The following is a 19,386-nucleotide window of genomic DNA, read 5'->3' as shown; positions in this document are numbered from 1 at the left end:
CCATTGATTAGAAATTGATCATTCAAAATATGCTCCTCATTGACTTACATTGTACGGTAAAACAGCTCTCAAAGTCACTCTTTTAGCACATAAATGAACCCAAACATAGCTGATTCAGACAATATAGAGCATCACCAAACCCAGTACTGTTTGTTTTTTTAATAAAAATGTCAACTTCATGTTGATTTTACTATTTGAAGATCTGGATCCGGATCCGCCGATCCAGTCCGGGTTTTCTAATTATTAAAAATGGCAAAATCAACAGGAAGTTGACATTTTTATTTAAAAAAAAACAGTACTGGGTTTGGTGATGTTCTATATTGTCTGAATCAACTTTGTTTGCGTTTGTTTTTGTGCTAAAAGAGTGACTTTGAGAGCAGTTTTACCGTACAATGTAAGTCAATGAGGAGCATATTTTGAATTGTCAATTTCTAATCAATGGAGCAATTATTTTTTATTTCTTGCCCACCTTTGGAGTTACATCATGGCAAGGTAACTACACAACCCAAACCTCTACCAAAGTGGTCTTGCCCTTTAAGGCCACACCCTTTTTCAGCTATAGGCATTGATCATGAACAACCCATTAATCACTCGCTGCCTATTATCACCTTAATTAATATCGGCTATCTTACTTTAAATGCGTGCACGTTGGTGTAGTTACTGGTTTGAGTATTTAGAATGTATTAACAATGTCTAAATCCAAGGTGTTGGTTATTGAATAGTGACTAAACTCCTATTTAATCAATACCCAAGGTGGGGTTAGAGGTAACCCTTAAAATCCTTTAAATGCACTGAAACCACGTTTTACTCTATTAAGGAGATAAACCAAATTAGGGGAATTATCCCCAAAGTGTGTAAAATAACTCTATGAAACTTCTCTTTTAAATGCAGGAAATGTAAAAATTATTATAGTATTGCTTACAGCTTTAAGCAGAAAATTCAGGTAAAAGTAAGTAGATTGAATACAATGTTCAATTAAGCTGTTACAAATGAATCCATATCACATACATGAGAATATTAAAGTTCTATCCAAATAGATCTCAAATACATACTGTAGGTACCCTTACCCTCCCATGCTGTGATAAAACAAGACATAACTAAAATATCACCTTTTGGTAGTTCCTTCCAATAATCCAGATTCCTTCTTTCTACCTGTTGTCTATTTTAAAGCAGAGCGAGGTATAAGGCGTACAATCTTTCCCTCGCCTGACTACAACCTAATAATAGGCTATAAAGGGTGAGGCCCCTTATAAGACCCATCATCAAATTGGGAGATCTTTTAGTCTAATACACGCACTATGTTTTTGGCTGATTTTTCTACCCCATCTGTTATTAAGCATCTAATTTCCATATTCGCACAAGTCAGAGGCTAATTCCCCAACTCGGGTGATATGGTGAGATTACTCTAACAGACCCCAGGTCTCTAACGACAGCGCGCAAAGTCTCTCAACAACTTGCTCTCTGAACTTTGTTTATAAAGGGCATTTTGGCCCATCCTATTTGTCTTACCACCCACGTTCTCTTGACCATATCCCGTTTATTACTCCATGGTCAGCGTGACTGTGCTTGATGCGTCATGACCCTTTTAATCTATGTTTGGGACATATCACCTCTTCCCTATTCTTACACACTATTTCACCATATGCAATACCCTTAGGGAAATGATGTTTCCATAGTCTCAGTAGCTATTACCCTATACACTAGTCGTGACCATTATTTTCCTATGTATACTATTTATCTCAGTTTACTTATCGTCTGCTGACTAACCCAAATAAACTCTTATTTAAGTTTAAAGCATTTACTCTTCACCCCACTATCGCCTGATCAGTGTATTCCTGTGCTACACCCAGTCTGTCTAGTAAGGCCTTTCCTCCCCCCCTTGTAATACTACGTTACTTTCTATCTTTATATTTTCCTCCCTAACACTCCTTTCAGTGATTACTTCATCCTTACCACTTCTTCTAGTGATTAACACAATCTTTAAGAATATAGTAAGCATTACCACACTTTATCATTATTTTGTTACTCCATCTCTTCTTATTTCATTTACCTTTTACTGTCTTTAAGTATTTTTATTCTTATAGAGAGTAGAGTAAAAATAGTATTTCTACTCTTTCTTCTCAAAGTCACACTCTCTCTGCTTTTTGGCTCCTCGCCCAGCTTTCATGGTTTCCTGTCCTCCACTAGAAGTTCCTCTTTTCTAGCTGTTTCTTTCACTGCTAACCTATTACGTCATTCTCACACAAACTGTCGTGGCCCTGTCTTTTCTCACATCTTAATTTTAACCCCTTGCATTCAAGCTTGAAACAGAAAAAGATTTTAAGTACCCTCCTCAGTACTCAGTTCATCAAATGAACACAGTTTAGGCATAAGGCATCCATACAATGAATATATGAAACAATATGGTGGAGGATCGCTCTGATCTCCCTCATCGCCACTGATTCTCTTATGGACTGTCCGGTGATGATGGAGGGGTAGGTGAATTCCCCCTTCCTGGAGTGGAAGGCACGTAGACCAGGGAATGATGCAACCTGGTGATTGTGGTCGTTGCAACATCAACCTTATCAGCTGCTGCTGTTGGGGTGTCGCCTCTGGACCCTGTTCTAACTCCACCTCCCTGTGCTCCTCACTCCCCTGCTGCAACTCCTCTATGTCACTCTCCTCATCACTGCTTAACACTATCACAGCATCTCTGTTCCTAGCGTCTGATTCCATTGTCTTCATCATGGCTGATTTCTATCACTACCCTCTGACGCTCTCTCTCTCATTGTTTCTCCTAATTCCTTGATATTCCTCTCCACATTTTCTCTTTCTGCATTAAGAGAGGCGATCGTTTCTCCTAGTTCCTCGATATTTCTCTCTACATTTGCTCTTTCCGCATTAAGAGAGGCGATTGCTAGTCCACCATTTATGGTGGCCAACATATTTTCTAATATCTCCTCATCTCTTAGGGTCATTTCTGAAGGCCCCTGAGCTGCAGAGTTGGGCCCTGCTCTGTTACGGGGCATAGCGCCATCTGAAGGCCCCTGAGCCGCTGAGCTGGGCCCTCCTTGACTGTTATGGGGCATAATGCCATATGAAGGCCCCTGAGGTGTCGGTACCACATAAGCTACTTGTTCGGCTTCTGTCAGCCGCGTATCTCGATTTATGCAAACAACTGCCCTCCGGGCGACAAGGTCTAGAACAGGGTTAGAATAGGACCCTAAAGGTCTAGAACAGGGTTAAAATAGGACCCTAAAGGTCTAGAACAGGGTTAAAATAGGACCCTATAGGTCTAGACCAGGGTTAAAACAGGACCCTAAAGGTCTAGAATAGGGTTAAAATAGGACCCTAAAGGTCTAGAACAGGGTTAAAATAGGACCCTAAAGGTCTAGAACAAGGTTACAATAGGACCCTAAAGGTCTAGAACAGGGTTAAAATAGGACCCTAAAGGTCTAGAACAGGGTTAAAATAGGACCCTAAAGGTCTAGAACAGGGTTAAAATAGGACCCTAAAGGTCTAGAACAGGGTTAAAATAGGACCCTAAAGGTCTAGAACAGGGTTAAAATAGGACCCTAAAGGTCTACAACAGGGTTAAAATAGAACCCTAAAGGTCTAGAACAGGGTTAAAATAGGACCCTAAAGGTCTAGAACAGGGTTAAAATAGAACCCTAAAGGTCTAGAACAGGGTTAAAATAGGACCCTAAAGGTCTAGAACAGGGTTAAAATAGAACCCTAAAGGTCTAGAACAGGGTTAAAATAGGACCCTAAAGGTCTAGAACAGGGTTAAAATAGGACCCTAAAGGTCTAGAACAGGGTTAAAACAGGACCCTAAAGGTCTAGAACAGGGGTGGGCAAACCTTTGTATATTTAGCCTTTTTTCTTTTAGAGTGTAGAGATCTACATTCACCAGACACCAGCGTGTCAGCAGGGAGTGTTGTGCGGGAGGAGTAGGACAGAGGCTCTGTGTCTTCCTGGTGGGGGCTCCTCAACGCCAGGGTGAGTCAGCAGGATAGGACAGCAGGCGTGATAGTGATATGCACCGACATTCTGCCAAGACCCGCCCCAGACCCGGAAAAGTCGCGCTGTGATTGGCCAGTGGTCAATTTGAGTGACAGTTGGGGCAAACGCAGTCCCCACAACATCGTTTACTATTCTGTCCCTATCGGTACATAACTCGGACGGTGCGTAGTCGACTAGCAGACCATCGGCCGGTCGTCGCGGGCACTCGTAACTGGAGGCGCTCGGGCGCGACTCCTCGGCCTCAAGGTCTGCTGAGTTGGTTGTGGTTTTGGTCTGCCTTCAGTGTTTCACTTCCGGTGGTGCGACTATGTTTTCATTCCCACTAACAATATTTCTACACGGAACACTAACACCATTTCTCCCAGAGAACATGGATGGTTTTGGTTATAAGCCAACTTGTTTCTATGATGAAAGAGCAAGTTAAAATGTGAATATCTTTCTGTGGTTTTGTCTGCTCCGAGGACGCTATTGTTAAATGAGTTTCGGTTGGCTTCGAGTGGGGAATAACCACTACATTTGATTGGGTAAAGCGCGGCCTGCTTCCTGACCTGAAGGCACTCCCACTTGTAGGCCAGTGTGTACACGTTATGACGAACCTTCACGTCAGATTCCAACGCAGAGCAGAATCCGTTCTTGAGAGATTAAGGGGTCCCTGCTTCATCTCTCTATCAACTAAGGGGTCCCTGCTTCATTTCTCTCAGTTAAGGGGTCCCTGCTTTATGTCTCTCAGTTAAGGGGTCCCTGCTTCATCTCTCTCAGCTAAGGGGTCCCTGCTTTATGTGTCTCAGCTAAGGGGTCCCTGCTTCATCTGTCTCTCTGCTAAGGGGTCCCTGCTTCATCTGTCTCTCAGCTAAGGGGTCCCTGCTTCATCTCTCTATCAACTAAGGGGTCCCTGCTTCATCTCTCTATCAACTAAGGGGTCCCTGCTTCATCTCTCTCAGTTAAGGGGTCCCTGCTTTATGTCTCTCAGTTAAGGGGTCCCTGCTTTATGTCTCTCAGCTAAGGGGTCCCTGCTTCATCTGTCTCTCTGCTAAGGGGTCCCTGCTTCATCTGTCTCTCAGCTAAGGGGTCCCTGCTTTATGTCTCTCTGCTAAGGGGTCCCTGCTTCATCTGTCTCTCTGCTAAGGGGTCCCTGCTTCATCTGTCTCTCAGCTAAGGGGTCCCTGCTTCATCTGTCTCTCAGCTAAGGGGTCCCTGCTTCATCTATCTCAGCTAAGGGGTCCACCACTGTACTGGTCAGCTCCCAGTACAACAGTAACACACTGTGGTTGATTTATTGACTGAATACTTTTTTTTTGAAATTTGCAGAGAAAAAGCACATGAAAGTACAGTTTAAATACAAGGTCAACCAAATAGGATTAAAAAAGCCCAAGAAAGCACAATGGCTTGTTTCAAATGGGGTCCTTTTGCACTCAATTCATATTTTGTGTGTGTGTGTGTGTGTGTGTGTGTGTGTGTGTGTGTGTGTGTGGGCGTGGGCGCGCGCACAGGGCGTTGGTGACAAAACGTAGATTGAGTTTTTTTCTTTCTTCAGAAGAATTACCACCCTGGCTAAAACAAAGATTAAACAATAAAAAGACAGATCTTTGTCTTAATGTTGTATAAAGCACTTTGAAACACCTTGTGTTAAAATGTGCTTTACAAATATACGTTCCTTTTGTTTTCCTCTATTGCTATAAAAGTATAAATATGAGTGAGTTATTAAATGCATAACGGTTCCTCTTTATGTGAAATACACGAGAATGAGTAAGCACATACTGTTGATAAACCACATCCTGTTGACAATGACATTTATTCTACTTCTCTAAGTCACTGGTTTCTCAAAGTGGGGTGCGGGGACCCAACAGGAGTCATTGAGGGGGTTCAAGGGGGTCCCTAGCTAGATGCACGTTAGCCCTTTATACTTCAGCTCTTTGACAATAGCACATCTTGTAGAGTTTTCACATGTGAGCAATGCATGCTGGGAGGCCACTAGGCCAGTAAGGAGCAATGCATGCTGGGAGGCCACTAGGCCAGTAAGGAGCAATGCATGCTGGGAGGTCACTAGGCCAGTAAGGAGCAATGCATGCTGGGAGGTCACTAGGCCAGTAAGGAGCAATGCATGCTGGGAGGCCACTAGGCCACTTTCAAAATATACTTAAAGTATCAAAAGTAAAAGTACTCATTATGCGACGCATTGTGAGCTTGTAGATCTGCTAGTTTCAAATGGCTGAAATGTATATAGGGCTGAAGTGGTTAAAGTATGTTTTGTAATAATAATACAAATCCACAAAGTAACTAGACAACTAAGTTGTCAAATAATTGTAGTTGAGTAAAAGTATAATATTTTCCTCTGAGATGTAGTGGAGTAGACGTACAGAAAATTGGAAATACTCCAGTAAAGTAAAAGTACCTCAAAATTATACTTAAGTAGCCTACATCACTTGAGTAAATGTACTTAGTTACTTTACACTACTGCTACTCACTGCACAAGGACTTGGGCATAAAAGGGACACAGACAGACAGACAGACAGACAGACAGACAGACAGACAGACAGACAGTTTAGTTATTAATAATAATAAGGGTAATAATAATAATAAGGGTAATAATGATAATAATAATAATAATAATAAGGATCTGATCCTTCACATATTATAGAGTAGAGTAGCAGAGCAGTGAGTTGTGGATCGGGAGGTAGAGCGGCCACAAGGTTCACTGTGAGCTTGTAGATCTGCTGTTTTTTGCAGTTAAAGGATTATTATGGGGGGGTCCTCAGTTCAAATAGGATTATTTTGGGGGGTCCTCAGTTCAAATAGGATTATTTTGGGGGGTCCTCAGTTCAAATAGGATTATTTTGGGGGGTCCCCAGTTCAAATAGGATTATTTTGGGGTTGCGGCCTGATAAGTTTGTGAACCCTTGACCTAGACAACACAATGAATGCAGAAAGCACACTTCTATACGTCTCTGATATAATGAATAGGATGAACAGAGAATAATATAAACTGAAACTAAAACAACTGCGTGTTCAGACATACGTTGGTGACAGGAAGTGGTCTGAAGGGCAGGACGAGGTTTGAAACAGCCGTCTATAAACCAGGAAACAGATGACTCATCATCGTGCAGAAGGAAGACGCCATTTCTCTGTCCTTCAGTGTGCAGTGAAGAGTCGCTCCGTGTCAGACCAACGTCTTAGAGGTAGAAATGGCCGTGGCTTCACACTCTGACGACATCGAGGTCCAAGAGGAAGACGAGGATGAAGGTGGTGATGCTGCCGAAGGCGACGCCCAGACCGCAGAAGAAGACTATGATGATATCGACGCCCAGACTGCAGAAGAAGACGTAGTTTATGGGAACGCCGACGCCCAGACTCCAACTCGGCTGAAATATCCACCCAAGAAACGGCAGTCTGGTAAGAAATGTTGTTAAAACCATCCATACATGTCAAGTCCCACTTATAAACTAGTACACTTACTTTACTACTTTATAAAGCTCTAAATGGTCTGGCACCTTCCTACCTCTATGACTGCCTGCCTAGATATGTTCCAAACCGGCCCCTTAGTCCAGGGGCCAACACTGATATTTTCACAAATTGGTACCACCTAAGGTGACCGTAAAGTTTTTGTATTTTTGTCTTCCTACATGTCTCTAGTTTATATTTTGGTATGATAACCCTTCCAATCTTGTAGCTTAATGGCAGTTATCACTACCTACCGGCTAATGTATCCGGTAGGAGACACAAAGTAGAATCTTTGTGTCTCCTACCGGAAATACACCCGGGCATCAAATTATTGCGACAAAAAACAAAATATATCCATGTATTCAAGGCTTCATGGGGTGTGCAATTGATAACTTCTAAGATTTTTGGTGTTTGCAAAAAGACTGCTTTCCATAAGCTTGCAAAAGTTGACCCTCCTTCGGTCTAGGGTGGTCATAGCTGAATGGGTAGAGAGTCCCCCTGGGAAACTTAAAGGAGGAGTTCACCCAAAAAAATATTTATTTTCCATCAATTGCACACCCCATGAAGCCTTGAATACATGGATATATTTTGTTTTTTGTCGCAATAATTTGATGCCCGGGTGTATTTCCGGTAGGAGACACAAAGATTCTACTTTGTGTCTCCTACCGAATACATTAGCCGGTAGGTAGTGATAACTGCCATTAAGCTACAAGATTGGAAGGGTTATCATACCAAAATATAAACTAGAGACATGTAGGAAGACAAAAATACAAAAACTTTACGGTCACCTTAGGTGGTACCAAAATATGGCTTGGCCCCTGGACTACCTCAGGCCTTCAAGTTCTGACCTGCTCGAGGTGTCTACAATGACATATAAAAACTAGAAAATGTGCTCCTCGGAGCACAAGTCTCCGCCAGCAAATATTGGAATTTATTCCAAGATTGGAACTTTGATGATAGTGTGTACGTCAGATGGCACATTGACTGCATTGCCGTGGATTGCCTTTTGTCTGCCTCTTGGCAAGCCAACAAGTTTCATGAAGGCAATACGTTGACTTACCAACCTTTCCTCTAACGGAAATTTGGGGATTCAAGTGGTCTTTGTCTCTGTTTCTTAGCTTTGGCCTTTTGCTGTCGGCGTTGCGCCTTTGCTTCTTCATGAGGTTTCAGACGATAATTTCCTGCTTCTTCAGTTTGCGTAATGAGAGTTAGTTGCATTGTGTGATCTCAGCTGTAATCTCAGTTTGTACTGAAAAGTGCTGTTGCTGGCTGTTCCTGAGCACCAGGAAGCCCGCCAGCAGCAGGATTTTTGGTAAGGAATTTATTCCAAGATTGGATTTTTTTCTCCTAATATCTCCTGACTAAATGGGTAAGCGCCTTCCATTCCGACATCTCGCCACTCTGACTAGTGGCTTCCGCGTGCGGTTAGGGTTAGGGTTAGGGTTAGGTATAGGGTTCGTTAACGTCAGAAAGGCGACATTTCGGAAAGGCGACATGTAACCACTAAATGTTAGCTTGGCTGATGGCACTGATGTCACTTCGGAACGCGCACCGCAGCGCTCCGAAGTGATTCACCTCTTTATAGGTATATATTTCGTCATGCGTCAAGCTAGCCAATCAAAGCACATCTTTTCAACATATTGTCACGTGAAGCTTGACCAATGTTAGCTTGGCTAGGGGGGGGGGACATCGAAAATCCAACGAAAACATACTCTCCGCCGTGCCTTCGGCCCGGCGGAGACAATCACACCCAGTGTGAAGTAAGCGGTGCCTTTGATGAGTTTATTTAATTAAGCTATATATGAACTAGAGAATCAATGTTAAATCCCTGTAAATTCATTTCAAGGGTGTAGAACAGCACCACTGGAAGCAAATCACACTTAGGTGTTAAAGTAGTGTAAGTGGTGCAGGTATATAGCAGTGGGGCCAAATGCATCCCAAGATTAGTGGAAAACAGACTTCAAATGAATGTTGTGATGTTGTGACTGCCTTGACTCTTAATTGACAATGACTGACACCTGGGGGGTCCTCCCTATGTTCCCCGGGTTCTATGTTCCCCCACTAAGGTTAGGGTTAGGTTTAGGTTGGGCCCTATGTTCGCAGGTGTGTGTGTGTGTGTGTGTGTGTGTGTGTGTGTGTGTGTGTGTGTGTGTGTGTGTGTGTGTGTGTGTGTGTGTGTGTGTGTGTGTGTGTGTGTGTGTGTTTGTGTGTGCACATGAGTAGGCGCACACGCACGTGTGCAGTCCTGGCTTGCACCTGTGCAGTGCACGTGTGCGGCGCCTCACACGTGTGCAGTGCCTTGCTGGTCTGCATGTTGTGTGTGTGTGTGTGTGCACATATGCGCGTGTCTGCACACGCACATGTGCAGTGCTGCCTTTTGTGTGTGCATGTCTTTAAGTGGCGCATGTGTTGCAACGGTGTGCCTCGCAGGTCCGCGCGCGCGCGTGTGTGTGTGTGCGCAGAGCTGGCTTGCATGTGTGCTGTCTTGTGTGTGTGTGTGTGTGTGTGTGTGTGTGTGTGTGTGTGCGCATGTATTTAAGTGGCGCATGTGTTGCAACGGTGTGCCTCGCAGGTCTGCATGTTAAGTGTGTGTGTGTGTGTGTGTGTGTGTATGTGTGTGTGTGTGTGTGTGTGTGTATGTTAATGTAATGTAATGTAATGGACATTTTAGCCTCAGTGACAACAGGTATAACAACACCTGACTATTGTTATTGAAACAAACCATATGTAATATTAAACTGCTGATAAGAGATGTCATTAGAACTATAAATCACAAATACAAGATTGAAAAGATAAGTGTTGAAAACTGTGTGTGTGTGTGTGTGTGTGTGTGTGTCCTGGGCATGACGTTAAACTGCCCGGTTGTAACTACCACCGTTAATGTAGTAGGTGCACATTTAAGATGCATTCGCAACTTCTGGGTACTGTGTGCTTCATTACAATCACAAGCTTGCATACAAGAAGGCTCTGCTCACCGATGGAGTCTACCGACAGGCCACGCTGCCTGGCGGCCCTTTCCTTGAGCAGCTACCGGGAAGAGAGGCGGTGTAACTAACTAACTACCTAACTACTAACTACCACTAGGGCTTTAACCAACTAGTCGACAAGTCGACTAGTCGACTAGTATAACCACTAGTCGACCTTGTTGGTACTAGTCGAATAGTTGAACATTTTTTTTTTTAAATGCCATAGTAATGGCCCATCTTACTATTATTATTATCCTCCTGACTTTATTTTTTATCAAAAGGGGGTCAAAAGCATGTCCAATAAAAGCCTATTATTGGGCAATGGGGATCCTTGGAGACGCTGCTGTGGTGCTGTGCTGCTGTGCCAGAAGCGCTTCCCTTAAAACGCCATAAAAATAAGGGCAGGAGGATAATAATAATAGTAATAATATAGTAGTAGGATGGAATTAAAACAATGCCACCCAAATTTTATTTTTTATTTTTTTGTAAAAAAAATGTAATGTAAATTTCGACTAGTCGACTAGTCTACTACCACTGGGTCAAATTAGTCGACCTGTAAAAATCTCTAGTCGTGAAAGCCCTAACTACCACCCTGCGGTGGATAAAGACCCGGGCGGCCTTCTAGCGGTGTGTCCGCTAGCTGAGGAACAACAATGTGTTATTGACAGACTTTCAGGCTCGTGGGAGCAGCTACGCTACAGAGAGCACTTTGACACCGGCGGCAGTGCAGGAGTGGACTGTGAACTTTGTTTCCTCTGGTGGTCCAGCCTGGGACATGCTGCCCACAGACTGGTTGTTAGAGCGGGTTTACACTACTTGGGATGCCCAGAAACGAGGCAGGAGGGCTGGCAGAGTGTTGTGATGTCTCTGCTATGATCGTCAGCCGCCATGCAGAGACACTGCTGCTGGTGTCCATGGAGGGCTGGGTCACATGACCAGAGACACTGCTGCAGGTGTCCATGGAGGGCTGGGTCACATGACCAGAGGGCTGGGTCACATGACCAGAGGGCTGGGTCACATGACATGCTTGCTGTATCATGAGGACATTATGACTTGACTTTGTGGATGTCATCTTTGCTGCGCCGTAATATTTGTGTCCTTATACATTTCATTTTGTGTGGACATAAATACATTGTTAAAATGTGTGTGTGTGTGTGTGTGTGTGTGTGTGTGTGTGTGTGTGTGTGTGTGTGCGTGTGTGTACACAGTCAACAGACAGTTCAAACTGCTTGGAATGGGTCTTGGATTGCTGTGTGTTGTTCAGGCTCTGCTCAACATTGGTCTCAGATTCTCTCTCTGTAAGTCAATGTTCATCTTTATATTGTTCTGTTTTATATGTCTGTGATGATCCAACAAACATATGATATCCATACAATATATCAATAGTTTTACTAATAGATGTATTATTAACCCATTAAAACATGAGGTCCATTCTACAAATGCCTTCTAAATCAGTAGTTCTCACAATCTCAACTATTTTTTTTTATGATCAAAAATAGCAGATGTACAAGCTGGCTGTGAGCTTGTATATCTGCTATTTTTTTAATAGCCAACGGTAAAATCTAAAATGACACAGATGCTTTCCCGGTTTTAAATGGTTAAAATGTAATTTAGATAGCATGTTATATCTATAAAAAACGTGTGATATCACAGTAGCAGCATTGGTAGTTTATCGTAGGTTTTTTCATTTTATTTTTGTTTTTTATTTTTTATTTTTCCCCAAAACAATAAAAAAAACATGAAAATATTAATTGAAAAAACACTCACGCATTAGAAGACAATATCAGTCACCAGAACCAGGGACGGTTCAATGAATCTATAATTGAAGTTACAATGGGTTTGTATAGGAAGAGGGCATGTCTGATAAAATCAGTGGTGGAAAAAGTACTTTTTTAATTAAGTATAATACTCTGTTACAAGTAAAGGTCCGAAATTCAGAATAAAAAGTACAAAAGTATTGGCATCAAATTGTACTTAAAGTACCAAAAGCAGAAAGTATTCATTAAGTAGAATGTCCCATTTCACAAGTTTTCAAATGTAAAAAATGTCTAAAAAATCATTTGAAAATAGCCGATCTACAAGCTATAGCGATCTATAAAGTTAAATATGTATGTATGTAATAAACAGTTCAGTTTAACTTAAGGTTGTAGGAACACAGACACATTCCCTACAACCTCCTTAAGGAGGTCACATCAGAACACAGTTATATGTAAAACTCATCAGTTTGTTGATTCTTCTTACAGATTCTGAATGGATGAAAGAGAAAGACAACCTGATCAAAGACCTGGAGCAGATGACTGACCAGAAGAACCAGATACAGTCCAGCTACAAGAACCTGACCGACCAGAAGAACCAGATACAGTCCAGCTACAAGAACCTGACCGACCAGAAGAACCAGCTACAGTCCAGCTACAACCGCCTGACTGCAGAGAGAGATGAGCTGAAGAGGAGGCTGTGTGGTCAGTGAGACATCACTGTTTTTATTCATTGTTATTTCATCTTGTTCATTTAGCATTAATCTGAGCAAATGAAGAAAAAAAGAAAACAGTGGCTAATTGTATTCTCTTTGTTATTAGAACCACATGGATTTACATTAGATGGAGGTGTGTGTTATTACATCTCTAAACCTATGGAGAAGAAAACCTGGGATGAGAGCAGACAAGACTGTAGAGACAGACAAGCAGACCTGATCATCATCAAGAGCAAAGAAAAACAGGTGTGTGTGTGTGTGTGTGTGTGTGTGTGTGTGTGTGTGTGTGTGTGTGTGTGTGTGTGTGTGTGTGTGTGTGTGTGTGTGTGTGTGCGTGCGTGCGTGCGTGCGTGCGTGCGTGCGTGCGTGCGTGCGTGCGTGCGTTTGTGCGTGCGGCGCGCGTGTGTGTGTGTGAGTGAGAGAGATAAATAATCAGTGATGGGAAAGTACAAAAATGCGTATTGTACATGCAGTTTGTACTTAAATCTGCAATCTAGAACTGATTTAATATTTTATCTTTATAAAAAAAAAATATATATATAGTAGAGTATGTTGATACAATATAACTTATACAATCTGTATGGTAGAGTATGTTAATACAATATAACTTATATCATCTGTATGGTAGAGTAGAACCTACTGGTTGACAAGTAGCCCTGTCTGATGCTCTTAAGTTCAATATCTCTCCTACTAAAGGGCAGATCCCCTCTTTGTTGAGCGGGTAAGGTTTGGTTACCCACACAGGAGACTTGGGTTCAAATCCTGTGTTATAGTTGCAACATCTCTCTGTCTGGAGAAGACATAAAACTCACTGATTGTAGCTTTAAGTAACCAGCAGCTTTTCTGTCCAGGACCTTGTTGAGAGAGTTGTTCCCAGAGGCCAGTGGCCGTGGATTGGTTTGACTGACAGAGAAGAGGAAGGATCCTTTAAGTGGGTGGATGGAACACCACTGACCTCACCAACGTAAGACTTTACCTTCATTAATAATAATAATAATACTAATAATGAAAGACAGACAGACAGTCTGATGCACGGATCAGGTTATTTTTATAACCCGTCCCGCAAAACAATATATAAATCCAGAACCTGTCCTGTCCCGCAACCCACATAAACAAAAAGTTATTTCAACACACTGGCAACGTCAAGTCTGTCCATTCAATCTCTTTAGAGATAGAGAGAGAGAGAAATAGGGGGGGGGGTAGAGAGAGAGAAAGAGCTTTAACCAAGCCTTTATTAACCTTCCGTTTCCACTCAAACAGACACCAGATCAGTCTTACTCATTCTAAAACACTTTACTTTACATCCACACCGCCAACGAGGAGCGTTCAGACGCTCCTGATATGGAGCGTTGGTCATGGCGTTGTGACGTAGCCTGAACATCACATCAACTATTAAATTAATAAATAATAAGAAAGGAATGAGATACAATGTCCTATTACAACTTTTACAAATATATACAAATCTTTTGAAAATACACTAAATATATGTAATAGTAATAAAAATCTACAAAGTAACTAGTAACTACACAAGTAAAAGTGCAATATTTGCCTCTTGAGATGTAGTGGAGTAGAAATAAAAGTACTAGTTACTTTACACGAGCGAGAGAGAGAGAGAGAGAGAGAGAGAGAGAGAGAGAGAGCAAGAGAGAGAGAGAGAGAGAGAGAGAGAGAGAGAGAAAGAGAGAGAGAGAGAGAGAGAGAGAGAGGTCTCCCACAGGATCTGCGGGTCGGCCCACGCTTCACTAGTAGACACACAGACAGGTTGACAGACAGACAGGTTTAAAGACGGACAGAAAGACAGGTTTACAGACAGACAGACAGGTATACAGAAAGACAGGTTTACAGTGACAGACAGATTGGTTTACAGACGTACAGAAAGACAGGTTTACAGACAGGTATACAGACAGACAGGTTTACAGACAGGCAGACAGACAGGTATACAGAAAGACAGGTTTACAGTGACAGACAGACAGGTTTACAGACAGACAGACAGACAGACAGGTATACAGAAAGACAGGTTTACAGACAGACAGACAGACAGACAGACAGGTTTACAGACAGACAGACAGACAGACAGACAGACAGACAGACAGACAGACAGACAGACAGACAGACAGACAGACAGACAGACAGACAGACAGACAGACAGGTTTAAAGACGGACAGAAAGACAGGTTTACAGACAGACAGACAGACAGACAGACAGACAGACAGGTATAGACACAGACAGACAGACAGACAGACAGACAGACAGACAGACAGACAGACAGACAGACAGACAGACAGACAGACAGAAAGACAGGTTTAGAGACAGACAGACAGACAGGTTTACAGACAGTCAGACAGACAGGTTTACAGACAGACAGACAGACAGACAGACAGACAGACAGACAGACAGACAGACAGACAGACAGACAGACAGACAGACAGGTTTACAGACAGACAGACAGACAAGTTTACAGACAGACAGACAGACAGACAGACAGACAGGTTTACAGACAGACAGACAAGTTTACAGACAGACAGGTTAACTGGTTTACAGACAGACAGGTTTACAGACAGATTCATTGATGGGGAAAAAATCATTTTGTGGGTGAACTATCCCTTTAAACACATAAGACATATTTTCAATACTTTTCACAATATGTTCATCTATAGTAACATGCTCCACATAGAGACTCCAGGGTTTAAGAGGTTAAAAAACTAAACATTTAGAGAGAAAATAAATCATTGTTGTAAATGTATTGAAATGAATGAAATGTTCTTTATTTCTACAGGTTCTGGTGGCCTGGTGAGCCTGATGGAGGAGGAAACCAAGACTGTGTTTTCTATTATTATGGAGGGTCTGTTAGAGGATGGCAAGACGCTTTATGTTCTGACACTCTCCCTTGGATGTGTGAAAGAGTTGTGTAGTGAAATCATCATTGTCACAATGTATCACTTATGTACTGAAACATGTATAAATACCATGTTTCAGTGTTAAATCTACACTGGTTATGTGTACTGAAACATGTATTAATACCATGTTTCAGTGTTAAATCTATACTGGTTATGTGTACTGAAACATGTATTAATACCATGTTTCAGTGTTAAATCTACACTGGTTATGTGTACTGAAACATGTATTAATACCATGTTTCAGTGATAAATCTATACTGGTTATGTGTACTGAAACATGTATTAATACCATGTTTCAGTGTTAAATCTATACTGGTTATGTGTACTGAAACATGTATTAATACCATGTTTCAGTGTTAAATCTATACTGGTTATGTGTACTGAAACATGTATTAATACCATGTTTCAGTGATAAATTCCAGGGGGTCCCCAGCTAAACTAGTTAACCCATTTAGACTGGGAAAGTATCTTGAGTCATTTTAGATTTCTTTGGCTATTCAAAAATAGCAGATCTAACTCTGTTATTTCAAGATCAAGCTCATAGCGCGGCACAGAGCGCCGCGCTATGAGCTTGATCTTGAAATAACTTGTAGATCTGCTATTGTTGAAAAGCAAACATTTGTAAAATATGTTCTGTAAAAGTTGGAGCACCACTGATACAGAACATACTGTTAGGATTTAGATAACATGTTTAGATATGTATTTGGCCGCGGACCCCCATCTCAACATGTTTTGTTCCAGGGACCCCCAGAAGCACAGATCAGAGTTACAAATGTTCTCTTTAAAAATATATATACATTCAAAGTTTGAACACATTTTCAAGGTTTTTCAAAAATAGCTGATCTAAAAGCTTGTAGCGCGGCCGCGGTACGAGCTTGTAGATCTGCTATTTTTGAATAGCCCAAAGTATACAATAATGGATATAGCTTTCATAGATTTATTTTGCTATTCAAAAATAGCAGATCTACAAGCTCTGTAGCGTGGCACTCGGTGCCGCGCTACCAGCTTGTAGATCTGCTATTTTTGAATAGCCCAAAGTATAGAATAATGGTTAGAGCTAAACACAGTAAGCGTTCCTGGTCTTAATGGGTTAATACAGCATCGCAATCATTTTAGTCACTTTATCCATATTTTATAATGTTGGCCATTCAAACATAGCAGATCTACAAGCTCACACACCTGGTCACTTTGTGCTGCGCTGTGAGCTTGTACATCTGCTATTTTTGTTTTAATCTTGAAAGTATTATGACATTTCTTTTTTATACAAATCTTCTCTTCTGGGGGGTCCCTGGCACAAACCATTTACAGATGGGGGTCCCTGGCACAAAACATTTACAGATGGGGGTCCCTGGAACAAAACATTTACAGATGGGGGTCCCTGACACAAAACATTTACAGATGGGGGTCCCTGGCACAAACCATTTACAGATGGGGGTCCCTGGCACAAAACATTTACAGATGGGGGTCCCTGGCACAAAACATTTACAAATGGGGGTCCCTGGCACAAAACATTTACAGATAGGGGTCCCTGGCACAAAACATTTACAAATGGGGGTCCCTGGCACAAAACATTTACAGATGGGGGTCCCTGGCCAAATACATTAATTTATATATAATATTTTTCATAAAATAAATGAATATCAAACTATTTCATACGTAACAAAAATAATCTGAATTCTTAAATAAAATAAAAAAACTTTAGTAGTGACAATAACCGATCTACAAGCTCACAAAGCGTTGTGTTTCAACGTGTTGTGAGCTTGTAGATCAGCTATAGGTCGCAGATCCATTTTCATGGGTCAGGAGTGAATATCCTTTTACAATATTGTTATGATTTCAAATCAAAAGATTAAACTAAATCTTAATACAAATCGACACAAAATGAAATTGAAATGAAAACCTTCTTTCAAAAGAATTTCATACATTTTTTTAAATCTGGATCTATGAGTTAAAAAAAACGTAAGTGGTTGTGAAAATAGCCGATCTACAAGCTCACAAGGTGTCACATTGTGACACGTTGTAGGCTTGTAGATCAGTGATGTGTATCAAAAGAATCATGACTGTACTCACATTATAATGTGACTTATAGATACATTATAATGTGACTTATAGATACATTATAATGTGTCTTATAGATACATTATAATGTGTCTTATAGATACATTATAATGTGACTTATAGATACATTATAATGTGTCTTATAGATACATTATAATGTGTCTTATAGATACATTATAATGTGACTTATAGATACATTATAATGTGACTTATAGATACATTATAATGTGACTTATAGATACATTATAATGTGTCTTATAGATACATTATAATGTGACTTATAGATACATTATAATGTGACTTATAGATACATTATAATGTGACTTATAGATACATTATAATGTGACTTATAGATACATTATAATGTGACTTATAGATACATTATAATGTGACTTATAGATACATTATAATGTGACTTATAGATACATTATAATGTGACTTATAGATACATTATAATGTGACTTATAGATACATTATAATGTGACTTATAGATACATTGACAGACAGTCAAACAACTCACTTCTGTAAATACATGTATCGTTGCTTTTAGCGTTGTTGTTGATCATTTTGTTGAAGTCGTGCGGAGAAACCTCCTACGTCTAAAAACGTTACTTCTCAGGAAACGGAACGACGATTGTCATAAATAGTGAACATAGCAGATCTACAAGCTCACAACGCCTCGCGGTGCGAGGCGTTGTGAGCTTGTAGATCTGCTATGTTCACTACCTGTGAGTGACACTCTTGTATGAAAAGTAGAACTTTGTAGAAACAAGGTTTCTGCCTGACAACAACAATATGTAGCCTATCGTCTGACCTGATGATTCATACTTTGTGCTGTACTGTTTCAAACTGCCAATTAATCAATCAATCGTGATACAAAATATCATAAAAAAGTGTTTGGTAGATGGTTTCTCTATAGGGCATAGCAGTGGTGGACATTTTCTAGTTCCATCGCTCCAGACCACATTCATTTTTTTTTTTTCCCCAAATGTTGTATAGTCATGATTCAGCAGGATCCTGGATGGTTTGATTCTAGGCTGAAAATAATTGATATAAATATTTTTGGAAATCTCTATGGGAAAAATGAATGTGGTCTGGAGTGATGGAACCAGAAAATGGCCGCCACTGCTATGCCCTATAGTAACAATGTTTCTTGACAATAACCTTTATATTGTTGTAAAGTTAGACCCTTCAAAAAAAATGCGGGATAAAACTCTTGATTTTGCGATGAAATTGCGGAAAGTTGCGGAATATGCGGCAATATGCGAAAAGTTGCGAAAAATGTGAAAAGTTGCGAATCATCCGGAAATATGCGATGCGAAGTGCCTATCATGTGATGCACATATCATGCGATGCGCATATCATGCGATGCGATGCGGCCTTTTTGAAAAAACGTTACCCCTGCATAATTATGTGCCATTTTGCTGATTATGCGGTAAATTCTGCGATAGCATAATCGCATTTTTCTGGAGGGTCTATAAAGTGTGTTTATTTCTCTATAGTAACAATGTTTCTTGACAATAACCTTCATATTGTTGTAAAGTGTGTTTATTTC

The 19,386-nt window shown here is 41.0% G+C and overlaps 1 protein-coding gene across 2 annotated transcripts; it reads left to right on the top strand.

Annotated features, from left to right (window-relative positions):
* Positions 1-7,114: 7,114 nt before the first annotated feature.
* LOC311059459 (uncharacterized protein) lies at positions 7,115-16,209 on the top strand. Of its 2 annotated transcripts, XM_084077393.1 has the most exons (6): positions 7,115-7,392; positions 11,615-11,704; positions 12,650-12,865; positions 12,983-13,122; positions 13,728-13,840; positions 15,653-16,209. In XM_084077393.1, exons 1-6 carry the CDS (start codon positions 7,185-7,187, stop codon positions 15,786-15,788), a joined length of 903 nt encoding a protein of 300 aa, XP_083933519.1. In that variant the 5' UTR covers positions 7,115-7,184; the 3' UTR covers positions 15,789-16,209. The 2 variants fall into 2 exon arrangements, with proteins under 2 accessions (XP_083933519.1, XP_083933520.1); XM_084077394.1 differs by lacking the exon at positions 11,615-11,704.
* The last annotated feature ends 3,177 nt before the right edge of the window (positions 16,210-19,386 follow it).

This window comes from Gymnoscopelus microlampas (assembly GCF_963454915.1).
Source record: "Gymnoscopelus microlampas genome assembly, chromosome: 2".
NCBI lineage: Eukaryota > Metazoa > Chordata > Actinopteri > Myctophiformes > Myctophidae > Gymnoscopelus > Gymnoscopelus microlampas.
This window is presented reverse-complemented; position numbering and strand designations above follow the sequence as displayed.

Coding starts and splice junctions, on each gene's coding strand:
- LOC311059459 (XM_084077393.1), top strand. CDS start 7,185: ATGGCCGTGGCTTCACACTCTGACGACATCGAGGTCCAAGAGGAAGAC. Junction 7,393..11,614: donor ACCCAAGAAACGGCAGTCTG/GTAAGAAATGTT, acceptor GTGTGTACACAG/TCAACAGACAGTTCAAACTG. Junction 13,841..15,652: donor ACACCACTGACCTCACCAAC/GTAAGACTTTAC, acceptor TTATTTCTACAG/GTTCTGGTGGCCTGGTGAGC.